The following is a 19,562-nucleotide window of genomic DNA, read 5'->3' as shown; positions in this document are numbered from 1 at the left end:
AGGTGCCACCTCTGGAGAGAGAAAGACTAGCCAGAGGGAGAGGAGGAAAAGCAGGGAACTGTGGTGTCCCAGAATACAAGCCAAAAGTGTGTTTTAAGGAGGACGAGTATTTAACGGTGTTAGATGCTGCTGCGAGAGAGGGGAAGGTACCCACTGGATTCGGCAGCATGGCGGCTCTTGGTGAGTGTACTACTAGCAGTGTTTGAGGACTGGGGAAATGGAAACCAGATTGGAGGGTGTTATGAAGTAAGAGAGGGCAAAAGTGCAGAACTGGAGATGGAAAGAGCAGGCCACACTTTGGATATGTTTTACCATGAAGGGTTGCCATGTGGTGATTGAGGATGTTTGCAGGTGAGTGATTATAATGATGACTCATGGAATCTAGGCTGGACTAAAAGAGAAATAAAGGTGGAGTGAAAAATGGAGGTCAGTGAATTGAAACCTGAAGAGGGTTGACAGATTTTTGCAGTGATGGGATGTGAGGCAGGACCAAAGGAAAGATGCTCGAACTCAAGATTATGGAGATGATGCGGTTGCTGGTGGTAACGTGGTCTAGGACAGGGGCTTTCAACCTTGGCACTATTGACATTTGGGGTTGGATAATCATTTGTTGTGGTGGGGGGAGGGTGCTTTCCTATGCATTGTAAGATGTTTCGTAGCATCCCTGTCCTCTACTAACTAGATGCCAGTAGCAACCCCCAGTTGTGACAACCAAAAATGTCTTCAGACATTGTCAAATATCCCCTGAGTGGAGACAAAATCACTCCCAATTGAGACCAGTAGCCTAGGGTGTGGCCATGAGCAGATGGAATCAGTGAAGCAGAGGAAAAGATGAATTCACTCAAGTGAGGAGGGTAAAGAGACGAAGGGCAGGGTGATGAGTGGATCTTCCATATCCACCTTGAAGCTGCCAGAGACATGAAAGAAGCAGAGATGAAGAGGGAGACACAGAGCCAGAGACTGGCAGTGGGGGAGGGGAGGACGGAAAGATCACCAAGGAGCACTCACAGATGGAATCATCAAGTGGTGTGAGCCTTAAAGGAGCTGGAGGAGAAACGGGTAGAAAATTTCCATAAAGAGGTACAGAGCCTCACCTTTACCTTTTAGTCTTGCTTCATTCAACCAACTTTATTGAGCACTTGGTAGGTCCAGGCACTTGTGGGGGAGTGGGGGAGGTGCCTAGTGGTGACAAGATGCAAAAGGACCCTACCCGCTTGGAACTTAAATGCTAGAGAAAGAAGATGGACATTAGATAAAGCAGCACCAACCTATCGAGTAGATAATCATAATGATTATAAATGCTCTGACAGGTGTGAGGAGAGTAGAGTTTGGATTAGGGATGAGGCAGAGCCTCTCTGAGAAAGTCACATCTGGTCCCTTCATCGGTAAAGAAATGCAGAGACCAGAAGAGATGATAAGGAATGAGTAGCAGGGCTTGATCAGGTAATGATCGGGCAAATGGATGAGTCAAGGGCTGTGCCCCAGTTTCCAGCCTGAGCATCTGGGTTGTCTTGCTGCTGCCTGGTGCCCCCTCCCCACGTCTTCCCCAGCGGAACAGGAATGAGACCCACTGCCCTTGCTCCCTACTAGGCCGAGAGTTCTGACATGTTGGTGCCCCACTCGCTTCCCCATTCTCATCAAAGCCTCATTGAGCACCCAGTGTTGGGAGGCCGTGATGGTCAGGACACAGCCCCTGGTCCCAGTCTCAGGACAGGCTGTGGCACAGCAAGGTGGTTAGTTTCCCCGGACGCTCAGTGAGGAGGGTCCTCCTGCAGGTGCCCAACCGTCTCACCTGTATTCTAGCAACCTTGATGACTGGGAAGTCAACTAAAACCCAGCTCCCTGTGGGGCCATAGTAAGAAGCCAGCACATGTGCCCAGACTTTTACAGGTGTCAAAGCACTTTTCCTTATGGCAAGGGTTCTCAACTATGGACCGTTGACATTTTGGCCCAGCCACTTCTTTGTTTTGGGGGGCTGTCCTGTGTATTACAGGATGGTTAGCAGTGCCCCCACCCTGGGTCTCTACCAATTAGATGCTATAGCATCTCCCCTTACCTGCCCCATAGACATAGTTGTAATAGACAAAAACGTCCTCAGACACTGCCAAGTGTCCTCCTGTGTCCCCAGTTGAGAAACACTCTCAATGGTAACTCACTGAATTCTCACTCTGATCTCATGATTATGGGGTTATGTGAATTTGTTATCATTGGAATCAGGACCAGAAGCTTATGCTCTATTGCCAGATAAAGTCAGACAAAGTAATCTATCTGTGCCAGATAAAGTTAGACAAAGTAATCTATCTGTGCCCTGATACCTCATGCTTTAAACTGGGATGACTGTACCCATCTTATAGGTTTGTTGTGGGGATTAAGTTTCTTAAAACATGAGAATCTCTGTAAAACAGTGCCTGCCACTTAATAGGTGCTCAATCATTGTTAGCAATAATTGAAGCAGGTATACTTTAGAGGTCTCTGCCAGCCCCTAACATTCCATTACTATCATTTCCATTGCCATGCCAGTTAACATGGCCTATTACCACATCACATCCTTTATGGTATTATCTCACTCGCACACACTCTTTGAGCAGTTACTGAGTTCTAGACACTTTACTAGGCCCTAAAGGAGAGAAGAAAGCTATACCTCTGTAATGCCCATAGACAGAGGGAGTAGTTCATCCCAAAAGTAAAATTGCAGATAAACACTGGGAATTGAGAAGAAGAGGCTTACATCCTACTGAAGTAGGGAGAATCAGAAGAGGCTTCTTAAATGAGGAAATATCTCAGGTGGCTGGGATATGGACATGGGCGCTGGGAAAGGCATCTCTGATGGAAGCAACAGCATGAGCAGGGCAGACATAGAGAAGTACAGGGAACACACAGATGATGTAAGTAGGTCAGTTTGGCTGGAGCAAAGGTGTGGGCAGCTCAGCAGGGGCTGAAATGTGAATGGGGACCAAATGGTTGCAGGCCTAGTACATTAAGGAGCTTTGAGAGCCCTTGATTAAATCCATTATAGTACAATGTTATCAATACACCATAATATTTCAATAATCTCAGAGCTTCCTTATATGCTTCTTCTTCCTTTCAAATCACTTTTGCTTTCTTGGTTTGATGGATTGTCTCAATACCCTCATGAAGCCCATGTATTGGAATGGTGAGTTCCAGTGAACCAGCTCAGGGATAGGTATCCAACAGGCACTGCTAATGTTGGATGGGCAGGTTGATTGAAGAAAATGGTGCTTCAGAGCCTGTGGTCTTCCCCTAGACTCTCCATCTTGATTGAGCCTACTCTCCATCTGCAGGGTCTTCCAGTGACACACCCCACGCCCACCACCCCCTGCACCCTCACCTGATGCAGGAGCACATGGGGACCAACGTCATTGTTGCCAACACGATGCCTGCTCACCTCAGCAATGGACAGATGTGTGAGTGGCCCCGTCCCAGGGGGCAGGCAGGTGGGCAACCTTGGGGCTTTACCCAGCCAGGGGTGAGGATGGGGGTTGAGAGAGGGGACAGGAGAAGGTTGGATCTAGAAGGTGACAACCAGTATACAACCATCCTCTGTGCTCCAGGGTAGGGAATGAGGGGTGAAACTGTCCATTGGTTAAAGCCATTCATTCAGCAAGTCTGTCCATTGGGGTGACTGACAGCCTTTACTAAATGAAGTTGTGCTGGGATGAAGCAATCCATTAGGTGAGGCCATCCACTGAGTGAGAATTCCATTAGGTGATACTGTCCCTTAGATAAGATTCTTCACTGAAGTAAAGTTGCCCAGTTGGGTCCAGCTATCCATTAGACAACTGGGTAAGGCAATCCATGGGGTGGGGATTTCCACTGGGCTAGACCGTCCTCTGAGGTAAAATCTCAAAGAATGAATTTGTCATTGGCAAAGTACTTCAAAAAGTAAGATGAGATGAGGTGGCCTGCTGAACTGAGATTGCAGTCCATTGAGATTATTCTTTGGGAAACTAGTCCATTGGATGAATTGTCATTGGGGTGAGGTCCATCGACGTAAAGTTAGCCAACTGGGTTGAAGTTACTCTCTGAACCTGTGATGGGGATGGAGCCAATTAGCTTCTATTACTAATTTAAATATCAAAGAAATGGTATTTTATGAGCCAGTTAGCGAGGCCCTTGGGTCTCATCAACTGCTGATCCATCTCCCAAGAAAGGGTACCCCTGTCACAGGTCCCATTATCCTTGGGAGAGTCAGACTTGGGTGCTGGGTTGGGAGAAGCAATTCCAGTCTCTATGGCAGGGGTTTGGTATGGCCTAGAGAAAAGACTCTGGCCACAGAATCTGTCCCAGACACAGCCTCCAGAATTCATGGAACTTAGACTTTTTTTTTTTTTTGCATGGGCAGGCACTGGGAACCAAACCCGGGTCTCTGGCATGGCAGGCGAGAACTCTGCCAGGGAGCCACCGTGGCCTGCCCAGAACTTAGATTTTATGATCTATGATTTAAAGACGGTTCTAGCCATAAGCTACCTTAGCGATTACCTAATTGCTCTCATTTTATAGAAGAGAAAACCAAGTTTCCTGGGGGAAGAACTTTCCCAGGATCTTCTTTTACTCCCACAAAGGCTGGAATTCTGAGCAGCCCCTGTCTCTTTGTCCCCCCAGCTACCCCCGAGACTCCACAGCCCTCACCGCCAGGAGGTTCAGGTTCTGAGCCCTACAAGCTCCTGCCGGGAGCCATCTCCACCATCGTCAAGCCCCCCTCCGCCATCCCCCAGCCGACCATCACCAAGCAGGAGGTCATCTAGCAAGCCGCCTGGGGTCGGGGGCTTGGCTGGCTCCCCCCAGCCCCTTCAGAGAGCGCCTGGTGATCATTTATCACAGCAAAGGAAGGCGTGACAACAGGGCCAGTCCCAGAGCAGTAATGGAAAGGGAGAAGGGTCCAAGAACTTGGGCTGAGGGCCACACCCCATTGGCTTCACCCCCTGCTCTGGATGATGGAGTTTCAACTCGGGGAGACCCCAGCTGGAACGTCCTCTGCTGCCTTGGACAGTGTTTCTCGTGCCGAAGCTACTGCTTCCGCCTTCATCCATATCCACCCCCACCTGCTTCACCCCAAAGGCTGCCATCTGGAGACGACATGGAACTTGCTTAAACATAGCTCCCTTCTCCCTCAGGCTCTGCTACCACCGGTTATAGAGTCCAGACACTGAGCCCTTTGAGACTGGGTCAGATCGTGGTACCTTTCCCTTCAGTTTTGCTGCCCTGACCTCAAACGCTCCTCCCCACTTCCACTATCACCTTCCTCAGCAGCTCTGTTTTCTCTGAAGCCACCTCTCTGGAAGCTGGGGAAGACTCGAAAACAATCCCCCCAGTCATTCCGGGAACATTTTTAAAGCACTGATAGGCACAGTGTAGGGGACTGTTGAGAAGAATGATGCATTTCCTACCTTCACCCCACTTTGCATCCCTTCTTCTGGTGGGTATTGGAACTTGGGTGGGTACTGGAAGTGATGATGCCTATAGAGAAGAACCCAAGTTTGACACCCTCATCAGGAACTTGGAGTGAGGGAGCGCTCGGTGGTCAATTGAAGCCTCCAGAAAGAAGTAAGACTGTGCCCTAGGCCTTCGAGGAAGGGTGGCATTATGGCTGGTGGAACAGATGAAACAGACATTTCAAGTGAAGGGAAACAGCCTGGGCAAATGGCCACGAAAAGAACAGGCTGTCCAGAGCAAAGAGCAGGCTGAAGAGCATGGGACTTGAAAGCAAAGGCTAAGGCATTTAAATTTGATTTCCTAGGCCATGACTGGGAAGGGATGTGCAATGAACTGCTTTCAGAAGATGAATAGAGCAGAAGATGGAAGGTTGCGAAGAAAGAAGGAGGTCTGATGGGGACCATGATTTAACCAAGTGATAGTGATAAGGCTTGAGCAACAGCTGTAATTTGGGGATGGAGAGGAAGGGATGGCTAAGTCCTCTAGGCTCAGATTGATAGCAAGGAAGAAACATCCCCAGTGCCTGCCTCACGCTCTTCCTTGCTACCAGGTGCTGTCTTTAGGCACTTGGCATGCATCATCTCACTTAATCCTCCTAGTCACTCAGAGCATTACAAAAGATGAAATTGAGTTCCAAGAGGTAAAGTGATTTTTTTTTCCCAGAATTCATCCAGCTAGTAAATGACAGAGTTAAGATTTGATTGAACCCAGCTTTGCCTGGCTCAGAACGGATGCTCTTAACCACAGTGACTGAACATCCTCTCCAAAAGGGCCCCTTTGGCCTCACCGTGATCATGTTGGGTGACTTTCTGCCACCTTTACCAGCCTCGGGAGCTCTGTTCCCTCCTAGGACTAAGATTGGCCTGAGGCTGCATCAAATTACATTTAGGATTCAGAATCCTGCCTGCCGTTAAATATTAAGGAGAATTCACGGTTTCTGGTTCCCTTTCCTTTCTTCAATCCCCAAATCTGCAGGAGAGGAGGCTTCTGGGAGATGAACCAATCTGCACTGGGAGCCTGGGAGGGGGACAGAAGGGAGGGGCTGGGGTAGAGGAGGGGCAAGAAGTCCTGGGTTTGAGATCTGCCTTGGGAAGTAGCACTCAAAAGAGCTTTCTGGAAACAGTAAACCCCAGGATGTAGTAGCCAGTGTCTGAGCCATGCAGAATCTTGGTGGCTTTGGAAAAATTCTGGAAAATACCACTGGCCAGTGGAAATAAAAAGAAATGTGAATCCTGGATGCAAGATTAGGTAGGAGAGTGTATCTCCACACCATCCTGAAGGGGAAAGTACATCTCCCAGTGCTACCAGAATTGGCTTTCTCCACTCCACCAAGCCGGGTTCCAAGTGATTGCTCCCTGCGCAAGGCTCTCGAGTCTTCCTCCATCCCTCACTCCAGTGCTCCAGAAACCCCAGCCAGACTGGTCTGGGGCAGAACAGGGAAGCTGAAATCCTTCTGGTCATTGTGGCCATTCCCAGTTTTTGTTCCTCCATCCCTGAATTGGAACAAAGCCGAGATAATTTCCAGTGGAGAAAGAGTAGGGTAACGGTAGCAATCTCCTGGTGCAGGGGCTCAGTGCTCTGACCCAAATACCCCCTTCTGCCTTGTGGACTGAAAATCCGTTGGGAGAGGACTGGCATGGGCCCTGGAATTTCTCCAGCCAGACACGGCTTCTCAGGAGCTCCCAGAATCCGCACGGCTCTCCTGAGAGTGGACAGAAGAGAGGACGCTCCTCGATCTCTTGCGATGACAAAGCCAATTACTTTCACCAAATTGATCTGTGATCCGCCCTGATGGGGACAGATTGTGAAGCTCACATCGAGCAGTTCCGGAAGTGACCTGGCCCTCGCGGCCTGATCCGCAGCTTCCGGCGGGGGTGAATGTCGTCACTTCCTGTGCTGGGCCCTGCCGCCGTCGTCACTGCTGCCCAAGGGGGCAAATAAGCAAAAAACATTTCTTACTCTTGTGTGTTTTAACAGAAGTTTGTAAAACAAAATAAATGGCACATATGTTTTCTAAGCCCTTGGATGGGTGTCTTCGTCCTTTCAGGTGTTAGAAGAATGAGAATGGCCATATAATCTTTTACAGTGTAGGAAAGGCTTTTGCGTCCGGTACTGTTTTCTAATCTTCACATCCAGAGGTAAGCGGGTTGGGCATTTTTGTTACCCCACCCCCAACACAGATGAGGAGACCGAGGCTCAGGGGAAGTGATTTTCCTTGAGAGGCAGAGATGGAGCTTGAACCCTGGTCTCTTGACTCCAGAGACTCAGTATGGGGGGAGAGTGAAAATCTTCTCTCCTGAAGAGAGGAAGGAGTGGAGAGGAGGTGAGGAAGGGATCTGGGAGGACAGAAGGAGGGTCCGGGAGCCCAGTTTGAGGTCACCTCACCTGCAGGGACAGACCAACATGCTCATCCACCAGCAACAGGAGCGTGTGGGGAGAGTTCACAAAAGCAGTTGTTATTCAGAAAAAGAATAAAAGCGCTTGAGAAATTCCAGCTGGGCCTGTGGCCAGCAAGGTCCTGTCCCCTGCTGAACTAGGTGTGGCCCTGTGCCTCGACCACTACAGACCCAGCCTCACATTTGCCGGTGCAGTGCTGGTCGCTGGCAAAAGCCGTCATTAGCTTTCCTTCCCAACTTCACGTTCAGTGATGTCACGTTGATAGCTTCAGATTTGCCACAGTGGGATCATTTACACCCCAAACAGGCAAGTGCTACAAATCAGGGCTTTCCCCCCATGGAGAGCCAGTTGTTAAACATTCATGAGCACACCACAGCATTCCCTGATGGATGGATGGGAGCTCGCTGGTTGGACTGAGGGATGCCCAGGGATGGTGACAGTTGGGGATGAGGGAGGAACAGGGTAGCTCTTTCACTGCTCCCCAAAGGAAGGGGACAACATTTCAGGTCTGGGAGTCAGGCTTCTTGGTGATCAGTGTAACCTTGGGCAGATCACCCCACCTCATCAAGCCTTGAGGGCTTGACACTTGATACTTCTCTCCAGTGGTATGGTCAGGATTAGATTTAATGAGATCATAGGAGCTGTAAGAGCTGCAATGTATAAGAGGTGTACAAATTGCCCACCACAGCTCCAGCACCCACCATGGGCTTAGTGAATGTGAACCCTTCTTCCTACTCCTTCCAACTGAGAGGCTAACAGTTGAGTTCTCCAGCCTCAGGGAGGCTGCCTGCAAGATCCCTGGGGCCACTCCTGCTTACCCCCATCTCTTGCTTCAGCTCAGCTTATCAGCACCAGGAAATGTTTTCCATGATGTTGCAGTGAAGGCCTTGTTCATGCCACTGCCAGCATGGACATCGGGGGTGGGGGTCAGAGGAGGCTATTTCAGCCGCAGAGTGTGCTTAATAAATCCATATCAAAACCATAAACCCCAGGCTGCCATAAATTCCTCTGGCCTTGGCTCCTCCACCTCATCAGCCCTTTGCCCTGGTTAATCTCAAATCTCAGCATGGGCAGCCAGAGCATCAAGTCTGGTTTCCATTTCACTTACAAAACAACATCAGCTTGGGTGGCAAATAGCAAGTCCCATATCCCCATTTTAGAGATGATGAAACCAAAATTCAGAGAAGTGAAGGTGCTTATCCAAGTTCAGACAACTGGTGAGTCCTTACCTTGAGGACTTGAGCCCCTGCTTCTCCTACCAACCCATGTGGCCAGATTAAGAAGTGGGAATTCTTTCTGATAAGGTCCCCTCCTCTTGCCACCCCCCACAAAGGTTGTTCCCCTAGTTATGCTTCTAGAAGCTTCTTATCCCATCATCCCAAGTGGAGTCCCATTGTTCAAAGACTGGAGACCAGAAATGGAAGGGACTCTAGACTGCTTGAAGATACAAAGGACATTCCATGCAGTGAGAATGACCTGCCACTCCAAATTGATGGGATTATCCTACTTCCTTGTCTGTAGAACCCAGAGCTCCTTTGATCTACATCTCCCAAGTTGATATGTCATGTGTGAGTTCCAAGATGTGACCCAGGAGACCTGAATCACAGGATCCCATGGAGCCATGTGATGATGGTGGAGCTAAAAACCAAGTCATGGTGCCAGGCACAACATTTATGGAGCTCTTTCTCCTTGCCAAACATTGCTGGACATATTGTAGCCTCCACCCCCCCTCCACACACACACAACATGCTGAGGCAGCTATCCTTGTTATATTTTACAAATGGGAAGACTGAGGCCCAGAAGGAGGAAGGAACTTGCCCAAAGTCCACAGCTGTTGTGGCAGCTGAGATTCAAACACTTGACTGGGATGGAGGAGGATAATGACATAATCACCGTGTGGTGGGCACAGAAATCTGAGGAACTCTGGAAAGTCCACATTTCATTTGACAAATGCCACTGGGCAAAGCCCTGTGCCAAGGCACCCTGGGGTTATGAAGAAGCAATACCATAAGGTGCCCCCTCTAGGAGCTTATGATTTTCCCATGAGGAAGCAAAAATAACAACCAGTTGAATATTAAGAGCCAAGGGAGTGAGTGTGGCAGCTGGTGAGATGGTAGTTTAAGGGAGGGAGGGAGAGATTACTACAGTCTGGGAAAGAGGTGGTGTGTACTTTGCAGGGGAAGGATTAAGAGGCAATGATGAGGCACAGAAAAGACAAAAGTGCATTCAAAGTTGAGACAAGAGGAGGATCAGGAAATCGGAGGAGGCAGCAGAAAGCAAGGCCTGCAGATGGGAGGGAGGATAGAGCCCAGCTTTTCCCAGGCTTTGGTCATTACAGATGCCACCTTGATCTTCTCCATACACTGTACCTTTTGTGAATGTCTTTCTTTAAATCAACCCATAATCATTCTCTAAACTTTAGATCAGTGACATAAATAGGAAACCAGTATCTCTTGCCATAAGTAGGAAGTGACTGCAAAATTAGAAAGAAAAGAAAACAATATTCTTAGTAGGGTGCCAGACAGAATTGCCCAGGAAAAACTCTGCTCTTTCTTTTTTATAAGAGAACTTGACAGGTATGAGGGAGATGTGAGTGGTATATACTTACCTGAGGGAGATCTTCTCCTTAAAGTTTTCAGAAGGAAGTTGAGACCTGTAAATGGTCAGACTTCATGCCGTTGCTGGGGTATCTCGCCAATCAGCCAGCCTATCCCTCAAAGTACACACCTGGGAAACATGCTCTGGGCACTGGGGTGTGTGCAGAGGTGGAGGGAAACTCAGACACCGGGAGATGAGTCTGGGATTTCTTCTGGGGAAAGAAAGCTGGTGGCGTGAGAGCAGGGGCAGGTGACGGCCAGATGTGTATTTTTGAAAGAGCAGAGGGGCTGCTTTGTAGAGGAAGGGTTAGCTGGGATGAACCTGTGGGCAGGGAGACCAACGAAGCTGCCTGTGAACTGGTCCAGGCGAGCAAAGATGACACCTACACCCAGATGCAACCATAGAGGTTTAGAGCAGGGAACCAAGTACATTCGATCATTCATTCATCACTCATTCCACACACATTGAATAAGTGCCTACCACGTGCTTTGTAATTTTCTGGACACCAGGGAACTGAAGTGAGCACAAGAAATAAAGTCCCTGACTTCATGACATGTGTCTTCTAGAGGAAGGAAACAAACAAGGTTCCAGTAAACATAGAGCAGCTCAGTTGTCTCAAGGCAGTGCCGAGCCCACTGAGTAGACAGCATGGTCACAGCTCACCCGAAGGAGTGACAAGAACTTATCGTTGAGATTAAATGGTGGCAGACACGTCCAAGGAATATCGCAGGGATTTGGTCCCTTCATGAATCTTGTGATAGATGAATGCGTGGAGATGACAACTTGTGGGCAGAGAACAATGTGGAACGGTGGTAATACAAGTAAACGGTATTGTTAGAAGCCCTGGAACGAGTATAAATAATAGCTGTGCTCAGCACAGGGGTCAATTGCTTCCATGTGTCTTCTCTCCAAAGGCCTGTTTTTGGTTGTTTTTGTTTTATTTATTTATTTATTTTAAACATAACATACACACACGAGCATTCTTACCATATGATCATTCCATTCTTGGTATATAATCAGCAATTCACAATATCATCACATAGTTGTATATTCATCACCATGATCATTTCTTTGAACATTTGCATTAATTCAGAAAAAGAAATAAAAAAGAAAGAAGGAAAAAAAACTCATACATACCCTACCCCTTACTCCTCCCTCTCACTGACTGCTCGTATTTCCATCTACCCAATATATTTTAGCCTTTGTTTCCCCTATTTTTCTTCTATACCCCTTAGAGCTCCCTTTCATTGATCACTAGGATTTCCTCTACTATATTTATTTTAACATTTGTTCCTCCTATGATCTATTTATTTTTAATCCCTATGTTTTACTCATCTGTCCGTACCATAAATAAAAGGAGCATCAGACACAAGGTTTTCACAATCACACAGTCACACTGTGAAAGCTATATCATTATACAATCATCTTCAAGAAACATGGCTACTGGAACACAGCTCTGCATTTTCAGACACTTTCCTCCAGCCTCTCCAATATACATTAACTGAAAAGGTGATATCTATATAATGTGTAAGAATAACCTCCAGGATAACTTCTTGACTCTGTTTGAAATCTCTCCGCCATTGACACTTTATTTTGTCTCATTTCTCTCTTCCCCCTTTTGGTCGAGAAGGTTTTCTCAATCCCTTGATGCTGAGTCCCAGCTCATGCTAGGATTTCTGTCCCACGTTGCTAGGAAGGTTTACACCCCCGGAGTCATGTCCTACATAGAGAGGGGGAGGGTGGTGAGTTTGCTTGTCATTTTGGCTGAGAGAGAGAGACCACATCTGAGCAACAAAAGAGGTTCTCTGGGGGTAACTCCTAGGCCTAATTTTACGTAGGCTTAGCCTATCTTTTGTGGGGATAAGTTTTATAGGAACAAACCCCAAGATTGGGAGCTCGGCCTATTGATTTGGTTGTCCCCACTGCTTGCGAGAATATCAGGAATTCTCCACATGGGGAAGTTGAATTTTCCCCCTTTCTCACAAAGGCCTGTTTTACTGTGATATAAAAATCAGGTCATGTATGTTCATATTACAATTCTTTGTTAAATAAACTTCTGTAATAGTCAAAAAAAGGTCATTTCAAATAGTGGCAATGCTTTAAAAATAAAACAAGGCAAGGTGAAAGTGAAAATTATCAACTAAAAATAATAAAATAAGGCGATTTGAAAGGATGGGGGAGGGGGCAGGATAACATCAGCTGAGGGTTGGGGGATGGGGGAGGTAGCTCTCCGAGAAGGGGGGCCTCAGCTGAAATCTGGAGGGTGGGAAGAAGCCAGCCATGCAGACACCAGGGGAAAGGCACACCAGCAGGATGCTACAAGCCTAGAAGCCCTGAGATGGGAACAAGCTTCGCATATTGGAGGACGAGCAAGACGGTCAGGGTGGCTGGAGCAAAGCGGAAGGAGATAAAGTCTGAGGGTATGCAGGACCCAGACCAAAGAGGGCCTTCTAGACCATGAGAAAAGTTCTTGTGTTTTAAGTTAGGCGCCATCAGAAACTCTGAGAAGGTTTTTAATAGGAAGGCTGGTGTGGTCTTATTGGTGTTCTGAAAAGGCCGCTCTGCTGTGTAGAGAGTGGACTACTGAGGAACAAAAGTGGAAGTAGAGAAGCCTGTAGGCAGTTCATGCGGTGGTCCAGGTGAGAGATGATGGTGGCTTGGGATGATTCCCAGGATTCCTGCCCTCTGCTGTACACACAGCCTCACACGATTATTCACTCAGACCCTCATCCAGGTGCTGCAGTGAAGGGATTTTTGCAGAAGTGATTATGCTCCCAAGTCAGTTGATTCTGCAATACAGAGATTGTCCTGGGTGGGCCTGACCTAATCAAATGAGCCCAAAAGGGACTGGGCTCTTTCTGACAAACAAGATGAGAAGCAGGACAGGGACACAATACTAGGAATGATCTCTGTGGCTGGCCTTGAAGGTGACGGGGCCATATGCAAGGAAGATGGGTGGTCTCTGGGAGCCAAAAGTGACAGCTGGATGACAAGCAGCAAGGAAATGGTGACCACAGTCCTACACCGTAAGGAATTGGATTCAGCCACAACCTGAATAAGCTTGAAAGTAAATTCTTTCCCAGAGCCTTCAGGTAAGAATGCAGCACATCTGACAGCTCGATTTCATCTGCATAAGATCCTGCAAGAAACCGTGTAAGACCCTGATTTGGGTCTGACCTAAACTGTGAGCATACAAACGGGTATTATTTTAACTCATTACGTTTGCAGTGATTTGTTACACAGCAGCACAAACTGACACTGGTAGTGGTGGTGAGAAGTGGTTGGACTGGGATGTTTTGAGAGTAGCACTGTGAAGGACTTTTTAATGCGTTGGACACATGAAGGAAAGAGAAATAACTGTGGGGTCGGCAGTACCATTTGTTGAAATGGGGGAGACTGGAGAAGCTGTATGTTTGGGTTAAAAACAGAGTTCAGTTTGGGATGTTTTGTTTGAGATGCCAATTAAACACCCATAAGCAAGGGACACACAAATCCAGAGTTCAGGGAGATGTCGGGGTCGGAAATAAAAAAATCCAAGCCATAAGCATAGATGTGACTTTAAAGCCAATTGTGAATACCACTCAAGGGGCAAATATGACTCAAACAACATGAATCTCAAAGCATAATTCTGAGCGAAAGAAGTCAGGCCCCAAAGGCTACCTGCTCTATAATTCTGTTGATCTGGTGTATTTAGAAAAAGACAAAACCATAGTGATGGAAGACAGTCCGCAGTGGCCAGTGGCGGGGGCCGGGATGGGGGTTCAGGGTGCTGGAAATGTTCTGTAACTTTACTGTGGTTTTGGTTACGTTATCATGCACCTTTGTCACAATTCTCAAAACTGTATATTTAAAAGGGTGAATATCAGTGCATGGAAATTATACCTTAATTTTTAAAAAGGTGCCGGGGTGGGAAGGAGTGGGTGGCATTGCCAAGCAGTCGCCTGAGCTCATTTGAAAAGGATGGGCACATAGTGGCGAGACGTAGGGAGGACTTCACTGGGGCCGCCTAGCCATCGAGGCTGGAAAGAGGGAGAGAGGACAGCACAGGAAAAGTAAGACTGAGGTAGGCGATGAGGGAAAGGGGTTCCAGCCAGGTTTGCTGAGGGCCTGCTGTGTGCTGTCCTGGCCCGTTTGTCTATACATCGCCTCAGCATGGCTGTGGGGTCGGTGGGCTCAGCTGTCCTCCTTTCACAGATGCAGGCAGGTGCCCTTCCCTGGGTCCACAGACAGCACAGTAGCAGCCGTGAGGTGAGGAGACCCACACCGGGGCGCCCTGCACAGCCTTCCCTGTTTGTTGAATGAATGAATGAATGAATGAATGAACGAACACCCTCCAGGTGCTGCGGTTTCACCAACAGGTTCAGGCCGAGGATATGAGAACGTGGTATTTTTAGAGAAGTTGGGGCCATAAAACTTGTTCCATTTCCTGACTTGTGCAACGCCCGGCCCCTCCCCCTCCCCCAGAGCCCTGAAATTGCTCCCCGGCCTTGGGAAGCCCTCCCCAGGCTTATCGCAGGGGGAGAGGGAAACTGTAAAAGCCTTTATGGCTTTGAGATCACGTCTGGCAGGGGCAGCTTGTTGCCATAAACCTGAGCTGGCCCTGCGAGCGCGAGGGCGATGCCCTGGCCCGGGGGAGATAGGGGCGTTGAGCAACGGCAGGGGAGTGGCGGCTGGGGGCCGGGGCCCTGGGGGGTGGGGACTGCGGGCCGGGGACCCAGGGGACAGCTGGGGGCCGGGGACCCGGGGGGTGGGGGCTGCGGGCCAGGGCCCTGGGGACAGCTGGGGGCCGGGGCCCTGGGGGGTGGGGGCTGCAGGCCGGGGACCCGGGGGGTGGGGGCTGGGGGCCGGGGACTGGGGGGGTAGGGGCTGAGGTCCGGGACCCTGCGGGGTTGGGGCTGGGGGCTGGTCACAGACGTACCTCGTTCTGTGCTTGCGTGAACCCTGATAGGCAGGGATTATTACCGTGTTTTTAAAATTCCGTGGCGCACCTTTTGTTTCTCATTATATCTCAGAAATGAGGCTGTGTCTTCAGATCAGCAGTGTCTTACAGACCCACAGGTAACATCAGGAAGTGGGTGATTAGTGGTTATTATTTCCAGGTAGGCTGGCTGGACAACGGCGCCCCCTTGATTGTTCATCCTAAACTATTTAAGGACCGTTTGGGAAAGGGACAGGTGTCCTGGTGTTTCCTGAAAACCTTCCATTGACATCTTCTGGTAAGAGCAAGAAAGCACCAGGGTCAAAATCTGTTGAGTAGGAGTAGGCGGCTTGGAAGAAAATCCCAGAGGTCATAGTGGAGCATTCTGTTAAGAAATGCTGTATGATTGAAGCTTTGAATGGTTTCACCCAGTATTGTGTGAAAAAATATGGACCCTAAAAGTTCTAGACAAGTTGAATGCTAACTTTGAAGAAGCTTTGGGAGTTCCTTAACTGATTTAAATCAGTTATATTTTCCTTTTTGTTAAATATGTGAGTGACATATAATGGGAAAAACTACATCTAAATATTTTTCAGAATTCTTTTACTAAATACAAAATTAGAATTCTAAGTGATAAGAAAGCACTATGCAATAATTTAATTAGCAGTGATGTTTTTTACCTTAATGGTACATAAGAGACTACCTCTTACAATTGAAGCATCTTCGAATGTAAGAAAACATAATGGAGTTATGTTTTCTCCATTCCAGAGACGAGGAACCTGAGAGCACAGGGGGCAGGGGAGAAATAAGCAGGGCATTTGGGATGCCTGACAGCAGATCCCGTGCTCATTCTCATACCCAAAGCTGGCTCAGACCTGGATCAAACCCCAGGTCCTTTCATCTCCCTCCAAGGAATTTCCCCCAGCCAAACAACCCCAAGTTTGCCATCCCAAGGGGCTCTAGGAGGCAGCGAGCTGCCCAGTTGTTCAAAAATTCAAGCAGGTTGGTGTCGAGGAAGGCTTCTACCCGGCGGGTCAGCCATCCCTGTTTTCACCCAAGTCTGTATGTACCCCAGTCGGCCAAGACCAGCCCAGCTGCACTGCCTCATGCCTGAGGCTCTTCCAAGGACTGTGGAGTATGTGCCCAGCACACCACCACCTATTATCGCCTGGGCTTGGACCAAGGGAACTGGACTCTCACTCCTCTTTCAGATGAGGAAACTGAGGCCTGGGGCTCAACGTCACAGGTTGGAGTCAATGGCAGGGCAGAGTCTGGACTCCAGGGCTCAAAATCTAGTGCTCTTCCCAACGTCACAAGTTCCCTAGATCCAGAAGATGGAGGAGGAGAGAGGATAGCAAGGGACTGCTGTCACGGGAAAGGACTTCCTGGAAAGAAGGACTGCCAAGTTCTACGCACGTAACTAAGGGAGAGTGCAAAAGGGCTTTATCTGGCACTTGGTATGACCAAGTTCTGGGACAGCCGCGCTTAGGGAGGTGGCAGAGGCACCGTCCTGCCCAGAGGACCGGGCCAAAATATACCTGGAGTCTCTCCCTTCCTAGCAGATCCTACCTCTCCCCGCTAAAAACCCTCCAGTGGCTTCTCATCGTTCTTAGAATAAAATTCAAACCCCTCACCAGGGCCTCTAGGCCCCACCTCATCCAGCTTCACTTCGCTCCCTAGTGTCTCCTTCCATTCCAGCCCCCCTGGCCGCCTCCCTCTTCCGCAACCCACCAAAGCTCTCCCATTTCACAGTCTATGCTTTGCCCTGGGGTTGCCTTTATCTGGGACATCCTTTCCCCAGCAGCCTCCTAATCATCCACGTGTCTGCTCAAATGTCTTCTCTTGCAGAGCCCTTCCCAGACCAACTCAGCTAAATATTTGTGGCTTTGCAGCTCATACAGCCTGTGCTGCAACTATTTCAATCCTCCGTGACAAAAGCCACCATGAGTGATAGGTGTGTGAATGCACATGACTGAGTCCCGATGAAACTTTATTTACCAAATTTTTCATCCATGCATGAGTGCTCTAACTCACCGTCTTGTTTAGTTTTCATCACGGCACTTACAACTGTTCACAGTTATCTATTGATTGATTGTCCTCTTCTACCCTTCCCCTACCCACGCTAACTCTACAAGAGTGGGCGCTTGGTCTGTTCCGGTCAGCAAACGCTGCTTTGGTGGCCAGCCTCCACCAGGACCCTCGGTGAGCATGCTCCTGGTATTCACACTGTTGTGCAGTCCCCTCCCAAACAGAAGAGAGCTGATGTGTCTAAGGCTCAGGGTGTTGTGGAAATGGAGTGGGGCTGCCATCATGCTGCCTTGGATCACATGCTCTGGAGAAGCCAGAAGCCAGCATGTCATAGACACTCAAGCAGCCCTCCAGTGAGATCCACATGGAGAAGCCGAGACCTTCTCCTGCCATATTTATCAGTATGCATCTTTGTTCAGCAGCTCCTCTCTGGCACGCGTAGTGCTATAAACTAGGGTCTGTGGAGAAAAGATAGCCCTTGTTTCTGCTCTCCTGGGGCTCATGAGCTGATGGGGAGACAGGTAGCATACGGGCACGTCATAACCAGTGAGCTCTGCAATGCAGGTGAGCTGAAGAGCAGGGGGAGGAGGCACTGACCCTGCCTCGTCTGGAGGGGTATCAGCAGAAAAGATAGGAACAGAGAGCATCTCAGCTAGTGGAAGGGGCGCTGCTGCAGACTGTTTTCCAGCTGAGGGAAAAGCAAGTGCAAAGGTCCAGGGGTGAGAGGGAGAGAGCATACACGGTGCATCTGGGGAACCATAACCAGTCGAGTAGGAGCTGGTGTAGAGTTGGGGGTGGGAAATGAGATGAGAGGGGTGGAGCAGAGGCTGTGACCAGATGATAGACTTAGTAAACCATGCCAAGAAGTTTGAACTTTATTCTGAGGACAAAGGGAAGCCAGTGAAGGGCTTTAAGGGGAGAAGTGACACCTTGGCTTAGTGTTTTGAAAAGATGCTTCTGCTTGCTGAATGGTGGGTGGTTTGGGAGGAAGAGAGACCAGAGAGGAGGCGGGAACCAGACTCCAGGTGAGAAAGGAGAAGGCCCGGATGGATGGAAGAGCGACAAGACAGAGGTCTTATCAGTGATGTGGTAAAGGCATGGAGGGAGTGGGGCAACCTGAGTCCAGGACTCCTGGACTTCATGATTCTAAGATTCTCTGGTTCTGCTTGGCCTTCCGGAACTCTTCAACACAGAAGGTGTGGGGATGTCATCTACATTTACGATCCCCCATCTCAACACCGTCCTCTATCCCTCCTTTCGGAGCCTCAGTATCCTTGTTTGCAGAAAGTAGGGATAATCAACACGTTCCTTGCAGAACAGCCATGGATCCCAGAGCTGGTGCAGTCAGCATCTGGTGAGGCAGGGGGTCAATCGTTGTAGGCATGTTTGCCCTGAGGCATTCGACGTAGCCACTGCCAGGAAAAAACTGGGTCCTGGCAGAAGGAGAGGGCGAAAAGGAGATAGCAGAGGAGCAAAGGAAGGGCTCTATTTTTGTCTGGCCCTGGTGACTTGGATTGCTCTGACTTCTGGAATTCTTTCTGGACATCTGATGCCTCAGATTTGGTTGTGTGCTTCCAAGCACAGCAAGCCAGCTGGCCCTCCCAGCAACCCCTCATGGTCTTCAACTTCCCCAGGGGCTGCAGCACCCACTGGGGCTCGTCACGCAGATTCTGAGCCTGGCCAAGTCCCACCCAGTTGGTGGCACCCAACCTACTCCCAACTCAGCTCACCCTCTAGCATCTCAGGCCACGCTCTAGCATTCCCTTCTTGGGCACCTGTTCTGAAAGCTCAGACAAGAGCTGGTCTTTGGAGACAGAAACCAATCTCTCTCCAAGATGACATGTTGTCTCCTGAGCCACACCTGAGGCTTCGTGCATGCTCCAGTTTTGTCATTTGTTTCTTGCCTAACGCCACACAGTCTTTGGTGGAAGAGTTGGACTAACATTCCAAGGCTGGAGCTCTCAGCCCATTTCTTTGCACACAGTAGGGACTCAACAGATTACCAGTGGATTAAATCAAATTAGGAGTTTAGGCAACACAAGTCATGCATTTGCATCGACTATTCCTGGAAGGAGACGAAAGAGATAGGAAAGAAAGTTGGCCTCCAGGGAAGAGAGCTGAGTGGCTGGGGTCAGGCGTGGGAAGAAACCTACTTTCCCATTTTATG

General features: G+C 49.0%; 1 protein-coding gene across 5 annotated transcripts in view; it reads left to right on the top strand.

The window, feature by feature from the left end:
• The window catches only part of HNF4A (hepatocyte nuclear factor 4 alpha), a 62,458-nt gene extending 54,987 nt beyond the window's left edge, over window positions 1-7,471 (top strand). For 3 of the 5 annotated variants that reach the window (XM_077168130.1, XM_077168126.1, XM_077168132.1), the window contains 2 exons: window positions 3,303-3,455; window positions 4,624-7,471. In XM_077168130.1, the coding sequence (XP_077024245.1) occupies window positions 3,303-3,455; window positions 4,624-4,766 (296 nt within the window). In that variant the 3' untranslated portion in view covers window positions 4,767-7,471. The remainder of the gene's footprint in view (window positions 1-3,302; window positions 3,456-4,623) is intronic. The other 2 variants (XM_077168128.1, XM_077168134.1) reach the window with 1 other exon arrangement.
• The last annotated feature ends 12,091 nt before the right edge of the window (window positions 7,472-19,562 follow it).

The sequence above is a fragment of the Tamandua tetradactyla genome, chromosome 1 (assembly GCF_023851605.1).
Source record: "Tamandua tetradactyla isolate mTamTet1 chromosome 1, mTamTet1.pri, whole genome shotgun sequence".
NCBI lineage: Eukaryota > Metazoa > Chordata > Mammalia > Pilosa > Myrmecophagidae > Tamandua > Tamandua tetradactyla.
The sequence above is the reverse complement of the archived record's forward strand: the minus strand, read 5'-3'. Positions and strand labels throughout refer to the sequence as shown.